The 16821-nt window shown below is 43.2% G+C and overlaps 1 protein-coding gene across 2 annotated transcripts in view; it reads right to left on the bottom strand.

Moving 5' to 3' along the window:
- The window catches only part of AGAP1 (ArfGAP with GTPase domain, ankyrin repeat and PH domain 1), a 316234-nt gene that overhangs the window by 77195 nt on the left and 222218 nt on the right, over nt 1-16821 (bottom strand). For both annotated transcript variants that reach the window (XM_034065690.1, XM_034065689.1), the window contains one exon: nt 7031-7192. In XM_034065690.1, coding sequence (XP_033921581.1) covers nt 7031-7192 — 162 coding nt within the window. The remainder of the gene's footprint in view (nt 1-7030; nt 7193-16821) is intronic.

The following is a 16821-nucleotide window of genomic DNA, read 5'->3' on the forward strand; positions in this document are numbered from 1 at the left end:
TCTCTAACTATCCAGACGTGCCAGTGTGTGCAATCACCACCACTTCACCCTGGGACTTATCCTTTCCAGAATCCCCTTTCCTGCTGACCACCACTGCAACACTTTTCCTTTCAACCAGGTAGGTGGAACCAGCAGCCTCTTCTGACCCTGAGCTAACAGTGGTTTTAAAGAGAAGAAGGACTCTTTCAACTTGTTTAGCCTGCAATGAAGTAGGTTAAAACAATAGATGAGCTTCACCTCCCTTGTCTTTTGCTCCTCAGCATCAACATAAATGCCTTTCAGCAGCAAACCTTTCATGTCAGATAGGCTGTGACAACGGAGGCTGCAGGATTCCCAACAAGTGACCTTTATGCCTTGGTTGAAAGCAAGTCTCTGAAGATTCAGGCTAGATTTTATTAATTTCTGCCCTCCTGTTTCTCAGGTGCACAGCCACCGGCCAGGTCTGTGTCTCCTACAAGGCAGCAAATGAACTTACTGATAAATGACAACCAAAGAGTGTTCTGACACTGAATAGGTGATAACCTCGGAGACACTCGCAGTATGCTCAAATCAAAACAAGCATTTGGCATTACAGACAACGGACATGGTCACATACGGTTGATTCCTTTTCACGCAGACAGAAGGAAAATACAGCTGGGTATTTTGCTCAGTTTTCTTTCATTTTTAATGGCAACTAAGCCCTGAGTTGCTTATTTTTTGGGGGGGATTTAGTATTTTTACCTACAGAGCAGCTAGAACAGGGAAGGGCTGGGTCAGGCAAGTCCTGCGACTCCTCTGAGTTAACCCACAAAATCAGGATGTAGATGCTGATCAAACCACACTCCTGAAACCCTCCCAAAAGCAAGTTTGCTACACTGCAGGCTTAGTGACGATGAGCAAAGCAGAACTTGGCTTTTCTGAGTGCAAAATGCAATTTGCTGCAGTTTCTGCAGTGTTTCATGCACAGGAGGATGAAACAAATGACATTACAATCAACACACTGTATATGAAGAGAATTCAGCAGTAACCCTCAATGAATTATTTTACCCCCCCCAACCTTCCCAGTTACCTGCTTATGCTGCAAACCCTACCAGTTCTAAACAAATGCTTCTTTTCTTTGCTCAGCACTGCAGTCAAAACACCATTTTGGTATCAATATCACTTGAAATACTGCTGAACATTTTTTAAACGTATGGAACATTCACCTTCTAAAACTTGAGACACTGAAGAGACCAGAAACAGAAGTAACACATGTTCTCACCAAACTGACCACCACAAGATGAAGAGAAACTGGGAGAGAAGAAGCCCAACTGAGAGAGCTGGGCTGGGGCAGCCTGGACAAGAGAAGGCTCCTGAAGGGGAGACCTTAGAGCAGCTCCAGTGCCTAAAGGGGCTGCAGGAAAGCTGGAGAGGGGCTTGGGACAAGGGCCTGTAGGGACAGGCCAAGGGGAATGGCTTGAACCTGCCAGAACAGGGGAGACTGAGATGAGCTCTTAGGCAGAAGCTGTTCCCTGTGAGGGTGCTGAGGCACTGGCACAGGGTGCCCAGAGAAGCTGTGGCTGCCCCATCCCTGGCAGTGTTCAAGGCCAGGTTGGACACAGGGGCTTGGAGCACCCTGCTCCAGTGGAAGGGGTCCCTGCCTGTGGCAGGGGCTGGAGCTGGATGAGATTTAATGTCCCTTCCAACCCAAACCAGTCTGGGATTGTATGATTCTATGTAATAGTACATGACAGGATGGAAACACTCTTCTGTCTAACAGGGGACTACATTTGAGTTTTTAATTTTCTGTGTTTTTTTAGAAGGGGAAAAGCTTAAAAACTCTTATCATTTAAAGAGGGTATAACTGTAAAAAGATTGGCTTGGAAATCCTTAAGGAATGCCCGTTTTCCCCTCCTGATCAGTAAGTTCATGTTATTGCTTTACCACACCTCGGGAACCTCCTGTCCCAAACTAGTGTGCTTAGCCGGCACGTGGATTGCAGCAGTATCAGAATCCCAGTGCAGACTACACACACAAGTATCCTGTACTAGACTGGGAGAACCTTCACTTGTAAAAGTTTTGGTGGCAGCTTAATTCTGTGCATCCCTTCAAGAAACACAATCCATAAAGGGCCCTTGACATCCAATAGATTTGATTCCAAAGGTTACAAACTCTTTAACAGGTGAGCAGTTTTGCCCTTGTTGCAGCTGCAGGTCAAGATATTAGATTTCACATCTTCCTTGCAGAGAAAAGGGAGTGATGATGCTGTGACTTTTTGTGCTGGAAAGGTTTCTGAACATCCTGTCCTCTGACGATGTCAGAATGCTTCTTCCAGACCATAAAAAGCCAAGGCAAAAAAACCCCACCAAGTAAAAACACAGCCCTTCACCATAGTGCTTAATTCAATGTGTTATAAACAAGTATTAGCATTAACAAAGTCAAGTCCATCTGTCAAACAAATACTCTACTCTCCCACAAACACTAGCTCATTGTTTGCATCTGTTTCACCGAACAAGCCCAGAAAGGTGTGACAGCAGGTAGATCATAGGTTGCTGAGGAAAGCTTTGGGGGAGAAACTGCAGGTAAAATGCAGGTTTTTTTCATGCATCATGTACTGCATTTTAGTTAACACCTGTATTGCTTCCAGTTTACACAAAAATCAAACTTTCAGGTGTTACAGATTGCATCCATCATAGAATCATATACAATGAGAGAATGGTCTGGGTTGGAAAGGACCTTAATGCTCATCCCGTTCCACGGGGAGGGACACCTTCCACTGGAACAGGTTGCTCCAAGCCCCTGTGTCCAGCCTGGCCTTGAACACTGCCAGGGAGGGTGCAGCCTATGCAGCTTAGAAACCAGATTAAAGCATCTCTGCTCACTGCTAGAAGTACCAAGGAGAAGTCTGACTAAACCCTGGTTTTCCAGCCACAGAAAACAAATGACTGTATTTTCATTTAGAATGTAACTACAGCTCATCTTCAATGCTCCCCAAGACTTGTGACATTCAGTGTCATATAAAACATGCATATGAAGAACACGAGCCTTTGAAATACCTGACTTGTTCTCCTCAGGGAAATAACCTATACAATTCCTCAGTTCACCCTAAGCTACAAGCCAGGAAGTGTACATCTAGAGTTGGGGGCTAGATCAGAAAAGCAAAGGGAAAAGCAATCACTTTACAAGGGGCAGAGAACAAGTATCTTTGTGTTCAGAAAGCAGTTCTGACGATAAACATAAAAGCTCCTTCAAAAGTTCTTTAGAAACCAATGAAGAAGAACGTGGACCATGGATTTACAGAGAAAAGGCAGAGCTTGGAGAGCTTACCAAGTTACTGATCAGGTTTATTAGTCTATCATCAATTCCTCTTTTTCTGCTCCATCTGCATGGATGGGAACACAGAGGATTGTTTTGCCTATGCTGAGAGAGAGAGAAGGTAAATTGAAAGCACAGTGCTGGCAGCTGCCTTGCATCTCCTTGACCAAAGGAGTGGATTCTCCTCACCTGGAGCAGCTGGACTGGCCCTACAGGAGGCAGCAATGCTGGCCCCACTGGCCAGAGCTCTTAGTCAATGGAACAACTGCAGAGCACAGATGATCCAGATTTGATGCTGAAAGACAGCTTTCTATAGCTCCTAAAATCTCAGCGATGGATTGAGGGCAGGCAGGTTCACAGCCATGAAGTTTTAAAGCCGCCTAATAAGAGCGAGAAGAATCAACAGTGGGAAAGGTCTTTCTGTGAAGAGCATTTCCAAGAAAGCTTTTTAATTTTTCTACGTGTTTTCAAGCTGGAAAACCTTCCTATTATCACTGAACACAGCACTAGCTATTGCACTAACTGCAGCAGCACAAGGGTACCAAAACAGACCGGGCTCTGAGCAGCTATTCCTCTTTGAATCACAGCACTGTACAATCCTGCTCTGAGCAAGTTTAGACAGCATGGTGGGAAAAACACTGCTGGTTGCTGGCACCTTGCCTAATGTAAGCATTCCTGCTGTTACCCTCAAAAACACGGAGACATTTTTTCAGTGGCAAGGTCTGTGCAGGGAACTAAAGAACAACTCTCTGGGTTTCAGAGAGAATTGGGAATGTTTTCCCCAGAATCTCATTTCCCAAAGCAGGGATTGAATGTTAATTTTCATCCAACCGCAGCACAGTTGCTTCAGGATTTTTGTTACTGGAACCATTGTCTCTAAGACGTGTAGAAAGAGAAACCGAAGAAGATGAAAGAATCAATCCCAGAAAGAGAGGGCTGTGCATGTGCAGATAGTGTGGAGAAAGAAGAATCAGCATGACCTTTATGGAAGGGCATAAAAGAGTTGAGCATCAGTCCTTGGAATTAGTGAATCACCCTGGGTTCACCAGTGCCCATCATCGTGATACCTGAATACTTGGGCAGAGGTCAGTGATCAAAGCAGGCATGTTCAAGCAGAAAAAGAGACTGCAATGTGAACTAAAAATGCCTGAGTTTGCTGAAGACCAGATTTAAGTCTCATTGAGCACCTCAGCTTTGCTACAGGCAAAAATGAAGGAACCCAGAATTCCTATTTGAAAGCTGACACTTGAAACGTGCCTAGACCCAAAGGAAGACAACATACAATCTAGAATTACCCAAATCATTTAACTCTGATCCACTGTAACTGTCTGAGAATAGCTACTGCAGGAGGATCCTCCTCTGTCTTTTCACAGTGTGCCTCAGGATTTCCAGAAGGAAGGAAGATACGGTTCTCCCATGATTATCACTACAGCCTTCAGTAGCCTGTTTTCAACAGGTCAATTGCAAACACTTGTTCAAAGTTGCTGAGGCAAAGCATGAATGTCTCAGAACATCTTCCTTTCACTGTTTAATGCAGATTTGTGGTCTTCAGAACTGCAGTAATCCTCTGAGCATTTAAATCTACATTTAGGACCAGTGTAGAGGAAGGGAAATGGTAGAACCCCAGACTGGTTTGGGTTGAAGAGAACTTAAAGCTCATGCAGCTCCAACCCCTGCCACAGGCAGGGACACCTTCCACTAGAGCAGCTTGCTCCAAGCCCCTGTGTCCAACCTGGCCTTGAACACTGCCAGGGATGGGGCAGCCACAGCTTCTCTGGGCACCCTGTGCCAGCGCCTCAGCACCCTCACAGGGAACAGCTTCTGCCTAAGAGCTCAGCTCAACCTACCCTCTTTCACCTGTGAAAGAGTGCTCATCTCATATGACATGTAAAAAGAGGCAGGTCAAAGAAAGCTGATGGGCTAATGTAGAGATACAAAGACTGTAAATGCAAGCGTTGGCATTCATTGCTCCTTTTAAAGCTCCCTGTGTTTTACTTAGTTGCTCCTTGCCAGCCAGTTCTTGCCCTCTGGAAGCATATCTGTCCCGTTTCTATGAGAGGGGACAATTCTGCAGAGTCACTGCACAGTGATTTCAGACTAACGTGTTACAACACTGGAAGACAACAAGAGCAAGAGGAAACAGAGAAGGGTGAAGGAGCACATCCTTCTCACTCCATCAGAACAGGGGCTTCGGGGGCAAGATGCACAACTGCATATCCCCTATTGCTCGCTGTGGGACAGGAATCTGCTCCTGGAGACCAGGACCGCAGAGGTTCCAGCGCCAGTGGCTTGTGAAAATAATCCCCCCAGGAGAAAGAAAACATACATGTATTAACTACTGAGAAAGAGATTTTCAAAGGCTCTTGATATCCAGCTGCTCTTGATTCATATTGACTTCCAACAAAATAGTCTTGGACCAATGGTGAGCGCTCTGAAAAAGCCCCTCTTTCACTTGCCATTGAGGTATGAAAATACAAGGTACAAAAAGGGATTGTCAAATAAAATAAAGTCTACAAATTAAAAGGTTACAATAATTTTTGGCTTTAGGCCATAAACTAGGGGGAAACTGACAGCAAAGACAGTTAAATGATGGGAAAGAGAACGCAACAGGAGCTCGCCTGAAAAAGAAAGCTGATGGCTTTTAGAAAAGGATTTGTATAGATAGGTGGGGAAATAAATTCCGGATGGGACAGCAGCGCAATTGAGAAATTAAATAAATGGCAAATAAGGATGACTAAGTAGTAGTTAACATGCCCCTTCTCAGTTGTATACTATTATTACATCTATTTTTAATGTCTCTTCAGCTGTCTGCAATTGTCATCCTTTCTTCAGAACTTGTTCCAATGCTCTTTGATACTGAATTAGCTGTTTTTCACTCTCCGATGCTTACAACCGCATCTTTTTCTTACTCAACACTCCCCTTTCCAACAATGTTATTCCATTGTCTCTGTTTTTCATCTCTCCTCATATGTTGACTCCCCAGTTTCTAAGCCCTCCAACTACCCTTGTTCAGCTTCTTTTTTTTTCTGGAGCTCTTTTGGTTGAATCCTAGCATGTTTCTTTTCTTCTTTTCTAAAGATACAAGCATGTTTTATATCATATCTGGCTACTGTACACATTGTTACCCCTTCAGAAGGGCATTGAACAGCGATAGCAGTGTTCGTGTTGGAAATAGTAAGCTAAACTAAGGGAAAAAAAGAAGTTCTTTTTGGCTTTTGCTTTAGGGCTCTTAAAAAAGAACCCAAACATTTAAACTCTCCCCTTTTCCTTTTCATCCTCGAATAACACAATCTGTCCATGAGCAGCTGAATATTCAAACAATAACTGGCATCAGAAGTGTTGGCGATTCTGGAGCTCAGGATGTGTCTAAGGTGAAGTGATAACACTAGATTTAATAACACTGAAAAAACACACAGGTTCTAATGTGATGTGATGGGCTACTGAGTGAACCTGACTTTTTCACCTCACAAGTATGCCATTCCTTACCTTTATAGCTAATGATGCTCCATATTAACTTGGGGACACTTATTTATATATCAAAAAAATCACTTCCAAACACATTTCACGCAGTCAAACTCACCATCTTGATGCCTCAGATTATTCAGCTTTGCCATTAGAAGATCAGTCTTTATCTACTTCAAGACAATTCTATTTACCTTCCATATTCCAAACCAATAGTGTAGTTGAGTTGTACTTAACCACGCTCTTTGGAATGTTATGTTCAACACTCAAGACTTCCAACATAGAGGAAGCTTACCTTCAGCTGTGCCCGAGATACCATCAGCTTTGAAATTGCTTGTGCTTTTCTTCCGGCGGTGTTTCTTTCTGTTCGCATGAGGTGAAGGAGGTGGATCAAGTTTGGGGCTTGTTGTACTCGATATACTTGGGCTTGAACACACAGAATCTCCTAACCCAGTATCTGCAGTTTGGGGTGAAGGGTAGGGGAAAGGGGTGGAAGAAGGAACAATAAAAATACTACATCATTTGACTTAATGGTTGCCAAAATCCAAGACATAACCCCTTGCAGTCTACAGCAGCTAAGTTCTTGAGCTCATTGACTTGCAAAGGCTAAAGGAGAGTCTCCTAACAATACCCATTAGTTTTTCAAACAGGTATGACAAAGCAACTTGGCTGAAGTTCTGATTCTAGTCCTATTAAATCAATGGGACTCTGCATCAGTTTTAGAAGCAGACCAGCTGGAACACACAAAAACCAACGGGAAATCACTTTATTACTTCCAATTGCTCTTTCTTTCAAAGAATATAGAATTATGGAATCCCAGACTGGTTTACGTGGAAGGGATCTTAGAGCTCATCCAGTTCCAACCCCTGCCATGGGCACTGACACCTTCACTAGAGCAGCTTGCTCCAAGCCCTGTGTCCAACTGACAGGGATGGGGCAGCCACAGCTTCTCTGGGCACCCTGTATCTTACTGATCCTCAAATTAACTCGTGTAACACTAGTCTATTTTAATACATAGTGGAGCAGATATCCAAACATCATATGGACTCTATCAGCTTTCATTCATATTAGAGACAGACACACACAGAAAAGGTGGTGATGGTAATAAAGGTGCTAAAAGAAGGTAACTAATGTATGTTGGGTAGAAAAAAATACTACTGTGTTCAGTGTGCTTAGTTTCCCACTGTATTAGCTATGGTAGCGTAATAATCAACCATTTTAAGAACTAATGGCAGAGTCATTTTCTTCTCTCTCCTATGCAATACATCACACAACCAAATCAAAACGAAAAGCTGATGACTTCCTCCTCCCATAAGCAGAGACCACAGTCTCTTCCCTGGTCCAGGTAATACATGAATGCCTTCTCTCTGAAGCAGTTCTTTTTTCTTCATCTAACAGCCACATTTAACACAAGTTTGGGCAATGAAGACATACTTGAAATGTCACTTTCCATCTGGGTCCTTTCATGTACTAAATACCCTAGTAACCTTAACCAAGTATTTTACCCCAAGGTTGGTAATATGGTTTTGGTTTAACTGCAACCACTCTTTGAGCTATGATTAGTGCTAAATACAGTTCTATTTTGTTAGGTTCGTTTTGGTTTTAATCATGAAATTTAACATAACATAGAATCATAGAACAGTTAGGGTTGGAAAGGACCTTAAGATCATCTAGTTCCAACCCCCCTGCCATGGGCAGGAACATCCTACACTTTAAGTATAGTGTTCGCTATCATGGAAAGCAAAGCTTTTTCCAGAGCCAGAATAGCACTTAAGATGAATTAATATAGAAAAATATAAAGCCAAAGATTACTTAAAGAGTAGCTTTTGGTTCTTTGAGTAACTAAATCCACATACTACTGCCTATTTGATAAAGAAACACGTTTTTTCCCCTAATAAATTTACTTACTAATTACCCATTTAGCACAGTTGTGCTGCGAGTTATTAGTGAGGGAAAAATTATGTAGCTAAATGCCTGGCAATAGAGCCCAAATCAAACATAAGCTTTTTATTCAGGATTTTTCTTCTTTTCCCTATGTCCACTATTTTGTAAGCACTCATCAAGTATTTAACCAAAACTGGGAACAATGGGAAAGGATTTACTACAGATCTGTGTAGGAGACTTGAAGTATTTGACCCATAAATGCTCAAAGTAACTATCCTGCAAGGGTTTGCTATCACTCCAGGTGAAGAGGAAGGCAATCCCTGATGAGAATCCACACCAGTGCTCTGCATGCTCTTTGTAAAGGGGACATGGATACCTTTGGCTCCTTGACACTGAGCAGAACGTGCAAAAGAGGATGCCAGCAATACAAAGGCATGACCATGGATGCAAGCTGGTTACTGCTAGGCCTAAATATTGACCTGAGAAGGTACAAGGGCTGCCTTCATCACCATGTGTGACTGCAGTGTCAGACCCATAAAACAGGGAAGAAATGGTGCTCTGACACAAAACCACAGGGTATGTTTTTCAGTAGGATCCTTGTTTAAGAAGGTGAAGGCAGATCTATGCAATCACTGCAGCTTAGTCTAATTTATAGGCTATAAATTGCACTAACAAAACCCGCTCGTGGGCTCTGAAGAATGAGGACCGTACGGTTTGACTACTCGCAACAGGGAGCTGAAGAATTAACCTCCTGTGGTAAATCCTCATGATCCACAGCTCTTTCCAGGTAATAACCTGCTGTCCTTGCGTCAAACGGCTCCGAAGCCAAGAGCCCGAAGCCTTCCCTCCCCCTCAACCACAAGAGAGATGCGAGTCGCTCATAAACGGGTGCCGAGCTGATATTGTTGGTGTATTAATGCCCCGTATTCCCAGTATCGCAGACCACCCTTTGAAGATGGAAGTTATTTAACATTCTCCTGGTTTAAAATATGAGCAATCAAAAGGCGCCAGGCTTACACGCTGTGCTTTCCCATTTCCCACTACTTCTCTTGCCTGACAAGGTATTCTTCAAATTGAAAAGAGGGCTCCTGAAAGCCCGGCTTCGGGAAACTGTAAATGAGTTCAGGCTTCAGCCCGCTGAATACAATCTCATCCTCCTGACTGAATACAAATAATGCATTTTATTTGGTATCAATTACCACGCCTGAGAACAGACAACCACTGCTGCAGCTATTAAATATATATATATATATATATATATATATATATATATATAGGGTAAGGGAAAAGGCACGCCAAATTAAAAAAGCAAGCACCTCATTACTCCACACCTAAACCAGCTTTGACAGAGGCACTGGAACTCATAAGATGCGTTTCACTGGGTTGGGATGGGCTGTTTTGCAGCCATCCCGCACGTTCAATGTCAGCCATTAGTTCTTCCCAATCGGGCATCAATGTTCAACACACACCCAAAAAAATATATAATACTAGTAATAATAATAACAATCTGCAGCCTCTCCGAGCTTCAATACTTGAAGTATGAGTCAAAGAAGCAGTTTCACTTTTCACTCGGGAAGCTGACAAGCATGACTAGAGGGGGAATAAAATAACATTCAGTTCGCATAAATATCAAGCAGGCTGCTTGAGACTGATGGGCCAGGAATGTATTCTTAGCCATCATTCTGGCAGACAGGCCCAAGGACACTCATAACTTATTTTACAATCATTTAGTTTCAGCTCAAGTGGAAAACGTGACAACTTATCTCTGCTGACAAGATGCCATATCGAACCTTACAATTAACTCTCCCACGATTATCTGCCCAGCCCATCATTAGCTTTGCAGTTTTTGATGGACTGTACAGGCAGCTTTCCTTGATGATGGTCATCATTTGCAGGGTGTATATCTATATTAGACAACATTAAGGACAAAACTCTCCCCTTGCCATGCAGCTGGGGTTATCCTGACCAGCACGTCCTCAGCTCTGCAACTGCTAAGCCAGGTTTTTAAGTGATGCGCTGCAATGTGCTGCTGAAAAATGTCCTTTCCTCCAAAACAGAGCATCACCATGCTCCAGCCTATGCCTGCTGCTGCCTGCAGCGCAGACAAGCAAGCTAGAACTGCCCATGCCCTCTCCCAGCAGCCTACCTCCCTGCCCTCCTCTAACACCAGTACCATTATTAACTCCTCTCAGCTGTTGAGAGCTGCCATGAGCTGGGTCCTTGCAGTTTACCTCTGTATGCTCACAACACCTTAAGGAGGATGCCATGAATTTCACATGAGTGTTCAGCCACTTTCTGTGCCAACAGCAGAACAGGTTTCTCATTAACAATGAGCTTCCAGCTTTGCAGCATCATGGAATAACATCAAGTTTATATATACACCAAGAGAGCAGAACTTCTACACAAAGCAGTATAAGAAACTACATTCCAGAAAAAGTAGTAAAACAGACAATTCAGAGAACACATTGAGGGTAATCTGACACCCATGCAAGTTATTTGAGGTCATTTAAATATGTGTAGTACCTCGCTTCATACCCAGCAGCAATGCGTGATACCTGGTAAACAAACCCCTTGTTATCAAGAGATGGGATATTAAATAAGCCAACCACTCTGTTGTTAGCACAGTGATTTTTCTCTATAGGTGCACGACACATGGGATAAGACAAAGATTGTGGTAGGAGAAATAAAGAGTTGGAAAGGAAGAAGTATCTTGTTTACAACTACGACCCAGAACTATGAGATGGAACATTAAATGAACAAAGAAGCCAACCAAACCTTCTCAGCACAGTCTCAAAGGGCTGTGCTGTTACAGTTATCATTTGAAACGCATCTGGGATCAGTTTCAGGGCAGTGTCCCCTAGTTTGACCTCAAGTCAGTATTATATGTTTATAAGAGGTAACATTCTACACAAGTCTCACTTCTCACTTGTATTATGTGGAAGGTGCATGTGCTCCACAAAAGGATCTCAAAAGACAACTCCAACTGTGACTTGTAAGGATGTTGCAAGAGTCCTCCTGGATTTGAAAAGGGTAAGAAATCCATAGAATCCATGGAAATCCATAGGATCCTAGACTGGTTTGTGCTGGAAGGGACCTTAAAGCTCATCCAGTTCCAACCCCTGCCACGGGCAGGGACACCTTCCACTGGAGCAGCTGCTCCAAGCCCCTGTGTCCAACCTGGCCTTGAATACTGCCAGGGATGGGGCAGCCACAACACACACAACCTTCTCTCCTCTCCTGTGTAATTCAAAGCCAGCTTGTGCTTCCTCGGTGCCGCTAGCACAGTATGACTAACTTGCACCCCAAATTCCTCAGCATCTGCACTTGAGCCTGTCTGAGATTTGAATTGAAGCTGTTTCTTCTTCACTACTTGCAGTGCCTGCATTACAGAGCTGCAGAAGATACTAGCATAGGAACCAAGGAGGAGATGAGAATGAGGCACAATAAGCACGTGTGAGTGCCCCAGGCCAGGGTGACAGAGCTGGGGGTACAAAAAGCATGAGGAAAAGGGGCAACATACAAGGCACAGGAATAGCACAGCACAAAGGCAGAGGTACAAAAACTCTATGAGTGGAGCTTCATCTTTGGCCCACAGTTCCTATTCTCTCTCTCACACACAACCCTCTCTCCTGTGTAACCATGTGCAGTGGAAACAAGGATATTCTGACCTCTTCTATTTTCACGTCTTTTGATTTATTCCGTATTTTTGTCAAATCACCTATTTACAAGAACTTGAAACAAACTCAACAGGTGACTCTATTCTCCAGAGACCAAAGTCCAGCTTGATCTGGTTTACATTTTTCTTGCATCTTCTTGTTACATTTTTCCAACAGGCTTTCAAAGTGAAATTAGACTTTTTTGTCAAGCCCAGCTCCCCAACACGGCCTTATTCTCAAGTGGCTGGAGATTGATTAATTTGGGTTTTTGATTTGCCCAAGTGACAAGAAGCCAGACGTTACAAAAGCGGGACCCGTGAATGGGATCAATTAAAGAGCAGAAGCAGCAACACAATTAATAGCACCAGGTTCAAGAGGAAAAAGAAAGCGCTGATGACGAAAACAACAGCAACAGCTCTGACTGCAGCAGGAATCTTTGCCGCGACCCAAGGAAGGCTGGATCCAAAGAGGGTGTTTCAGAACTTTCCCTATGCCATTAGTGCTGAAATGAAATAACGCAAAGATGTCGGTAGCTGGTGGACTGAATAATAAAAAAATAGCTGGACACTTTCATCTTCTACGCATGTGTTTTAAATAGAGGTGAAAAAAAGCAATCCTTTTATTTAAACACGGGAAGCAATAGACTAAAACCATCTGTAGTTGTATTTCAGACCCATTTCCCCAAGCTGAGATTTTTCTGGCTGTGAAATCCAATGCTCTACAGCTTCCCTTTACAGCTATTACCATAAATGTTCTATCAAGTTCTTTATATTCCTCCTCTGCCTCAAACTGAAGTTAAAGGGATGCTGCAATTGCACAATGACTGCAGAAAGCTGGAGTCAGGCACGGATGGTACAGGACTGACATTAAAATCCTGTCAAAACTGCAGCCTGGCAGAAGTCTGTGGATGGTAATAAACACTCCGAAGTGGGGGAGAAGGGGTGGCACGAGATTACAGCCTACAGACAAAATGAAGAAGGCAGAAATGCCTGAAGTACAGAGAGCTCATACCTTCGGCAGGAATTAGGCGCATCCGGTCATCGTTTAGCTGAATTCAGCTTGGACACTCAAGCTATCGAGGGCTTAAATTAACCTGCTGCACTGAAGGAAATTAAAAGGAAGCTCTGAGCAGAACTGGGGGATGGAGATGAAAGAGCCTCAGGAGTATTCTCTTTCCACGGCATCTACCATTTTTCCAGCCTTGTGCCTAAAGCCTGTAAATCACAAAGCTATCCTGTCATGTACAGAAAACCCCACTGAATGCCTAAGTTACTGCCTCCTTCCCTCTTGTAGCAATTTCAATTAAATAAGGAAAACTAGGCTTCCTTCTTGGGGGGGAAGGAAAAAGAAAGGGTCTCTTTACCTCTCCCTGCTTTTGGAGGGTCTGGCTTTTGCTATGTGGTCGCATGCCTCAAGTAAAGCAGACCTAGAGGCATGGCAGGATCGTTTCCCCTCGGCAGCTGAATAAGCCACTTTGTGAGAAGCCAGGGACATCATCCACAGACTTGAGAGATAGAGTCAGGCTCATGACAGCAAGGCACAGGTATCAGAAGGACTGGCTTCAGTAATGTCAGAGATAGCAAAGCCCTTGTTACAATCCGTTATCTAAAGGGAAGACAAAGTTACTTCTAGCTCATTTTCTACTAATATGCAGTGTCCGACCATCATAAAGGAGGCATGAAAGCAAAAATGCAATATAGTGTTTAAAACCTCCCCCCGCAAGTATATTGCTCAGTACATTTTGCCTCCTAAGGAGCACCCTAATACAGTGCTAGTAAAACACCATCCTGCTCCTTAGAAATCAAAGTATTGCTAGCAAGAAGAAAAGCAACTGTATTTTGTTAACTCCCTTTCAAAGCTGTCTTATGAAGTTAGCTTCTTGTACCACACAAGGAATTTACCATCTTACAAAAGGAGAGGATACACCTATTCTTGAGCATCCCTCCTGTGTTGCCAATTCAGTGGCAAGCAAAGTAAAGACTACTGAATATTAGAGCACCTGCAAGCCTCAGAACATGAAACAAGAATGAGATGCTAATCTCTCTTCCACACATCTTGCTTACAGCAGCTTTAGTTCTCAGGGGTAGAGATATTATGAACTACTCCCTGAGCGAACACAGTTTGCTAATCTGTTTTATCCCCCATTATGCAGATGTATCTTTGCCTCCTTTGTACTGTGTGCTGAATATGCCCTGTGGAAAGATCAAACATGACAAGTTGTTTGAATACATAAGGACAACAAACTAGAAAGAGATGTAAGTCTTAGATGTTGTAGGATTGCTACCACATCCCAAGGCAAACTAACTCCATGGCTCCCACTGAACAAACCCACAGTCTAGATGTATTAGGGATGTCTCTAATTCTTCTGGCATAATGTTTTCACTGGGCAGCATCAGATCCATTGAAAAGATGTGATTCTTACATGGTGTCACCCTGAATTGCTACAAACTGTGTGCATGATGCTATGGGCATTGCTTCTCCTGGCCATCAAGTGCATACAAAATGGGAAGGTGAGGAATATTACAAAAGGCAGCTGGTTATGGGGATTCATTCCAGGTAAGTAGTTCTTATAGCCACCCTGTGCGGGAGAAAGGAGATGTCCTTTTAGAGACAAACCGTACGGCTGTGGAATGTTTTCAGGGCAGCATCTCCTGGTGCGATTCCAGGTCAGTCTATCTCCCACTTCTGAAGACAGGTAATAATCAGATACCCCAAGGAAGTTACCCACTGTGGCACACTGGACCTAGCAAACACATAAAGACCACCCCAAGAAATGATGATCTGCAGGAAAGCAAACACCTAGAAGCACCACTAAAGGAACACGTTCTGGATACGCAAGCTACACCATGATCAAGTACATACAACACCGTGCGACAAATACTATCTTATATCCTTGTCAAAATGATATGCATAATAAACCCACCTTAATTACACAGAGAGGGTCAGAGCTCTGCCTGATCTAACAATCAGCATTGTTTTCTAATTGGAAAAAACCCTCAATTAACAATAGTCTGCATTGAAACAGAGCCTCGAGGTCTCGAGGCACTCGGAAAATAATGAACCCATGCCCTACTGCATCATTTCCTACTGAAATATTTACTTTGTATTGCAGGATAGGCAAAATAAAGACAGGCAGGAAGAACCGACTCTCTTCAAAGAAAAGCTCAGAGCCAGAGAGACGTCTCTGTCTCTACTCTTGTACTTTAACCTGCAGTCTGTATAACCTGTGAGCAACTTCAAGCATCAAACCCACTCAGTGGTAATTGAGGAGAGGTTAGGTAGCTCTCCACTGTCAGACCACAAGACTCCAGTGACAAGCCCAAATATCAGTGATTTGGAAAAAAAATAAATCAAGAGACTTTCACCATTAACATTTTCCAATTAGAGCTGAGTAACTGCTATATAATAAATAGGTTGTTAGTGGCATCACGCTAGGCAGGAAAAGGCTAAGGCTTTCCTGGGAAAGTACACCATGAACACCAGCATCAGAAAGGAAAAGAAATAATAGAAGCAACACCAAGGATACTCTTAGACAAAAATCAAACATTTTCCTATTGCAGAAACCTACAGAGGAAAAGTGAAGCATTTAACATAAAGTAATGTCTTTGCCACCTTTTATAGGTGTCAGATGACACAACTGTCATTGACAAACATGTTATCAACCCCTCTTTCTAGCTCTTACCAGCTCTTCTGAGGGTTCAGATAACCAGGGCCAGGGCCCTTCTTTTGCTCTCACAAAACCCATGCATCAGAAAAGCCACTCGCCCGGAGTGACGTGTAAACTGGATACTCCTCATCGACCTGGGCTGCGGGTGGCACACACGATGGCTGCATTAAGGGATGAGATCAACTGTAACAAATGAAGGGCCCAGAGACTTGAAAGGAGATGCTCTTCCACCTGCGGGGAAGGCCAGGTCTCTGCGCTTCAGCTGTCCCCCAACAATCAGCAGGTTGTGAAGGACTCGCGCATCGGATCTAACACAGAGGCTTCTTTCACTCCTTGAACTGTGTATACTGTGAAGCAGCTTTGAAGTGTTGGATTCCATAGGTAACATATACACAACGTCCCTGTACCCCCAGCTCTGTGATCTGGACTGGAAAGAAACCAAGCCTGCAAACAGACATGCTTGATGAGGCAACAGTTCTCATGTTGATTGGAACAGAAACTCCATTAAGCTGGAGAAGAAACGAAAGCATTGTGTGTGTTTCTTGCCCTCACTTTGTTCAGATCCTGGCCAAAACAAAGCAGTGTGCTTCTGGACATGCAATAAACAAGAAATCTAATTATTACAAGCATATATGTGAAGTATGGATATAAAAAGAGGAATTCTGAAATCACAAAATACTCTGATGGCAGCTGGACATTAACCTTTTACATGCTCAACTTTGTGCTTAGAACATACCTAAACTTTATCACATGTAGAATTTGCATTACTATTATTATTATATAAATTTAGATTATTAAAATTTATGTCAAATAAGTAAACTAGAAGTGTGTCAAGCTAATAAGTTTGCTCTTTTTCTTCCTTACATCTTACTTAAAATG

Source organism: Melopsittacus undulatus, chromosome 8 (assembly GCF_012275295.1).
Source record: "Melopsittacus undulatus isolate bMelUnd1 chromosome 8, bMelUnd1.mat.Z, whole genome shotgun sequence".
Lineage (NCBI taxonomy): Eukaryota > Metazoa > Chordata > Aves > Psittaciformes > Psittaculidae > Melopsittacus > Melopsittacus undulatus.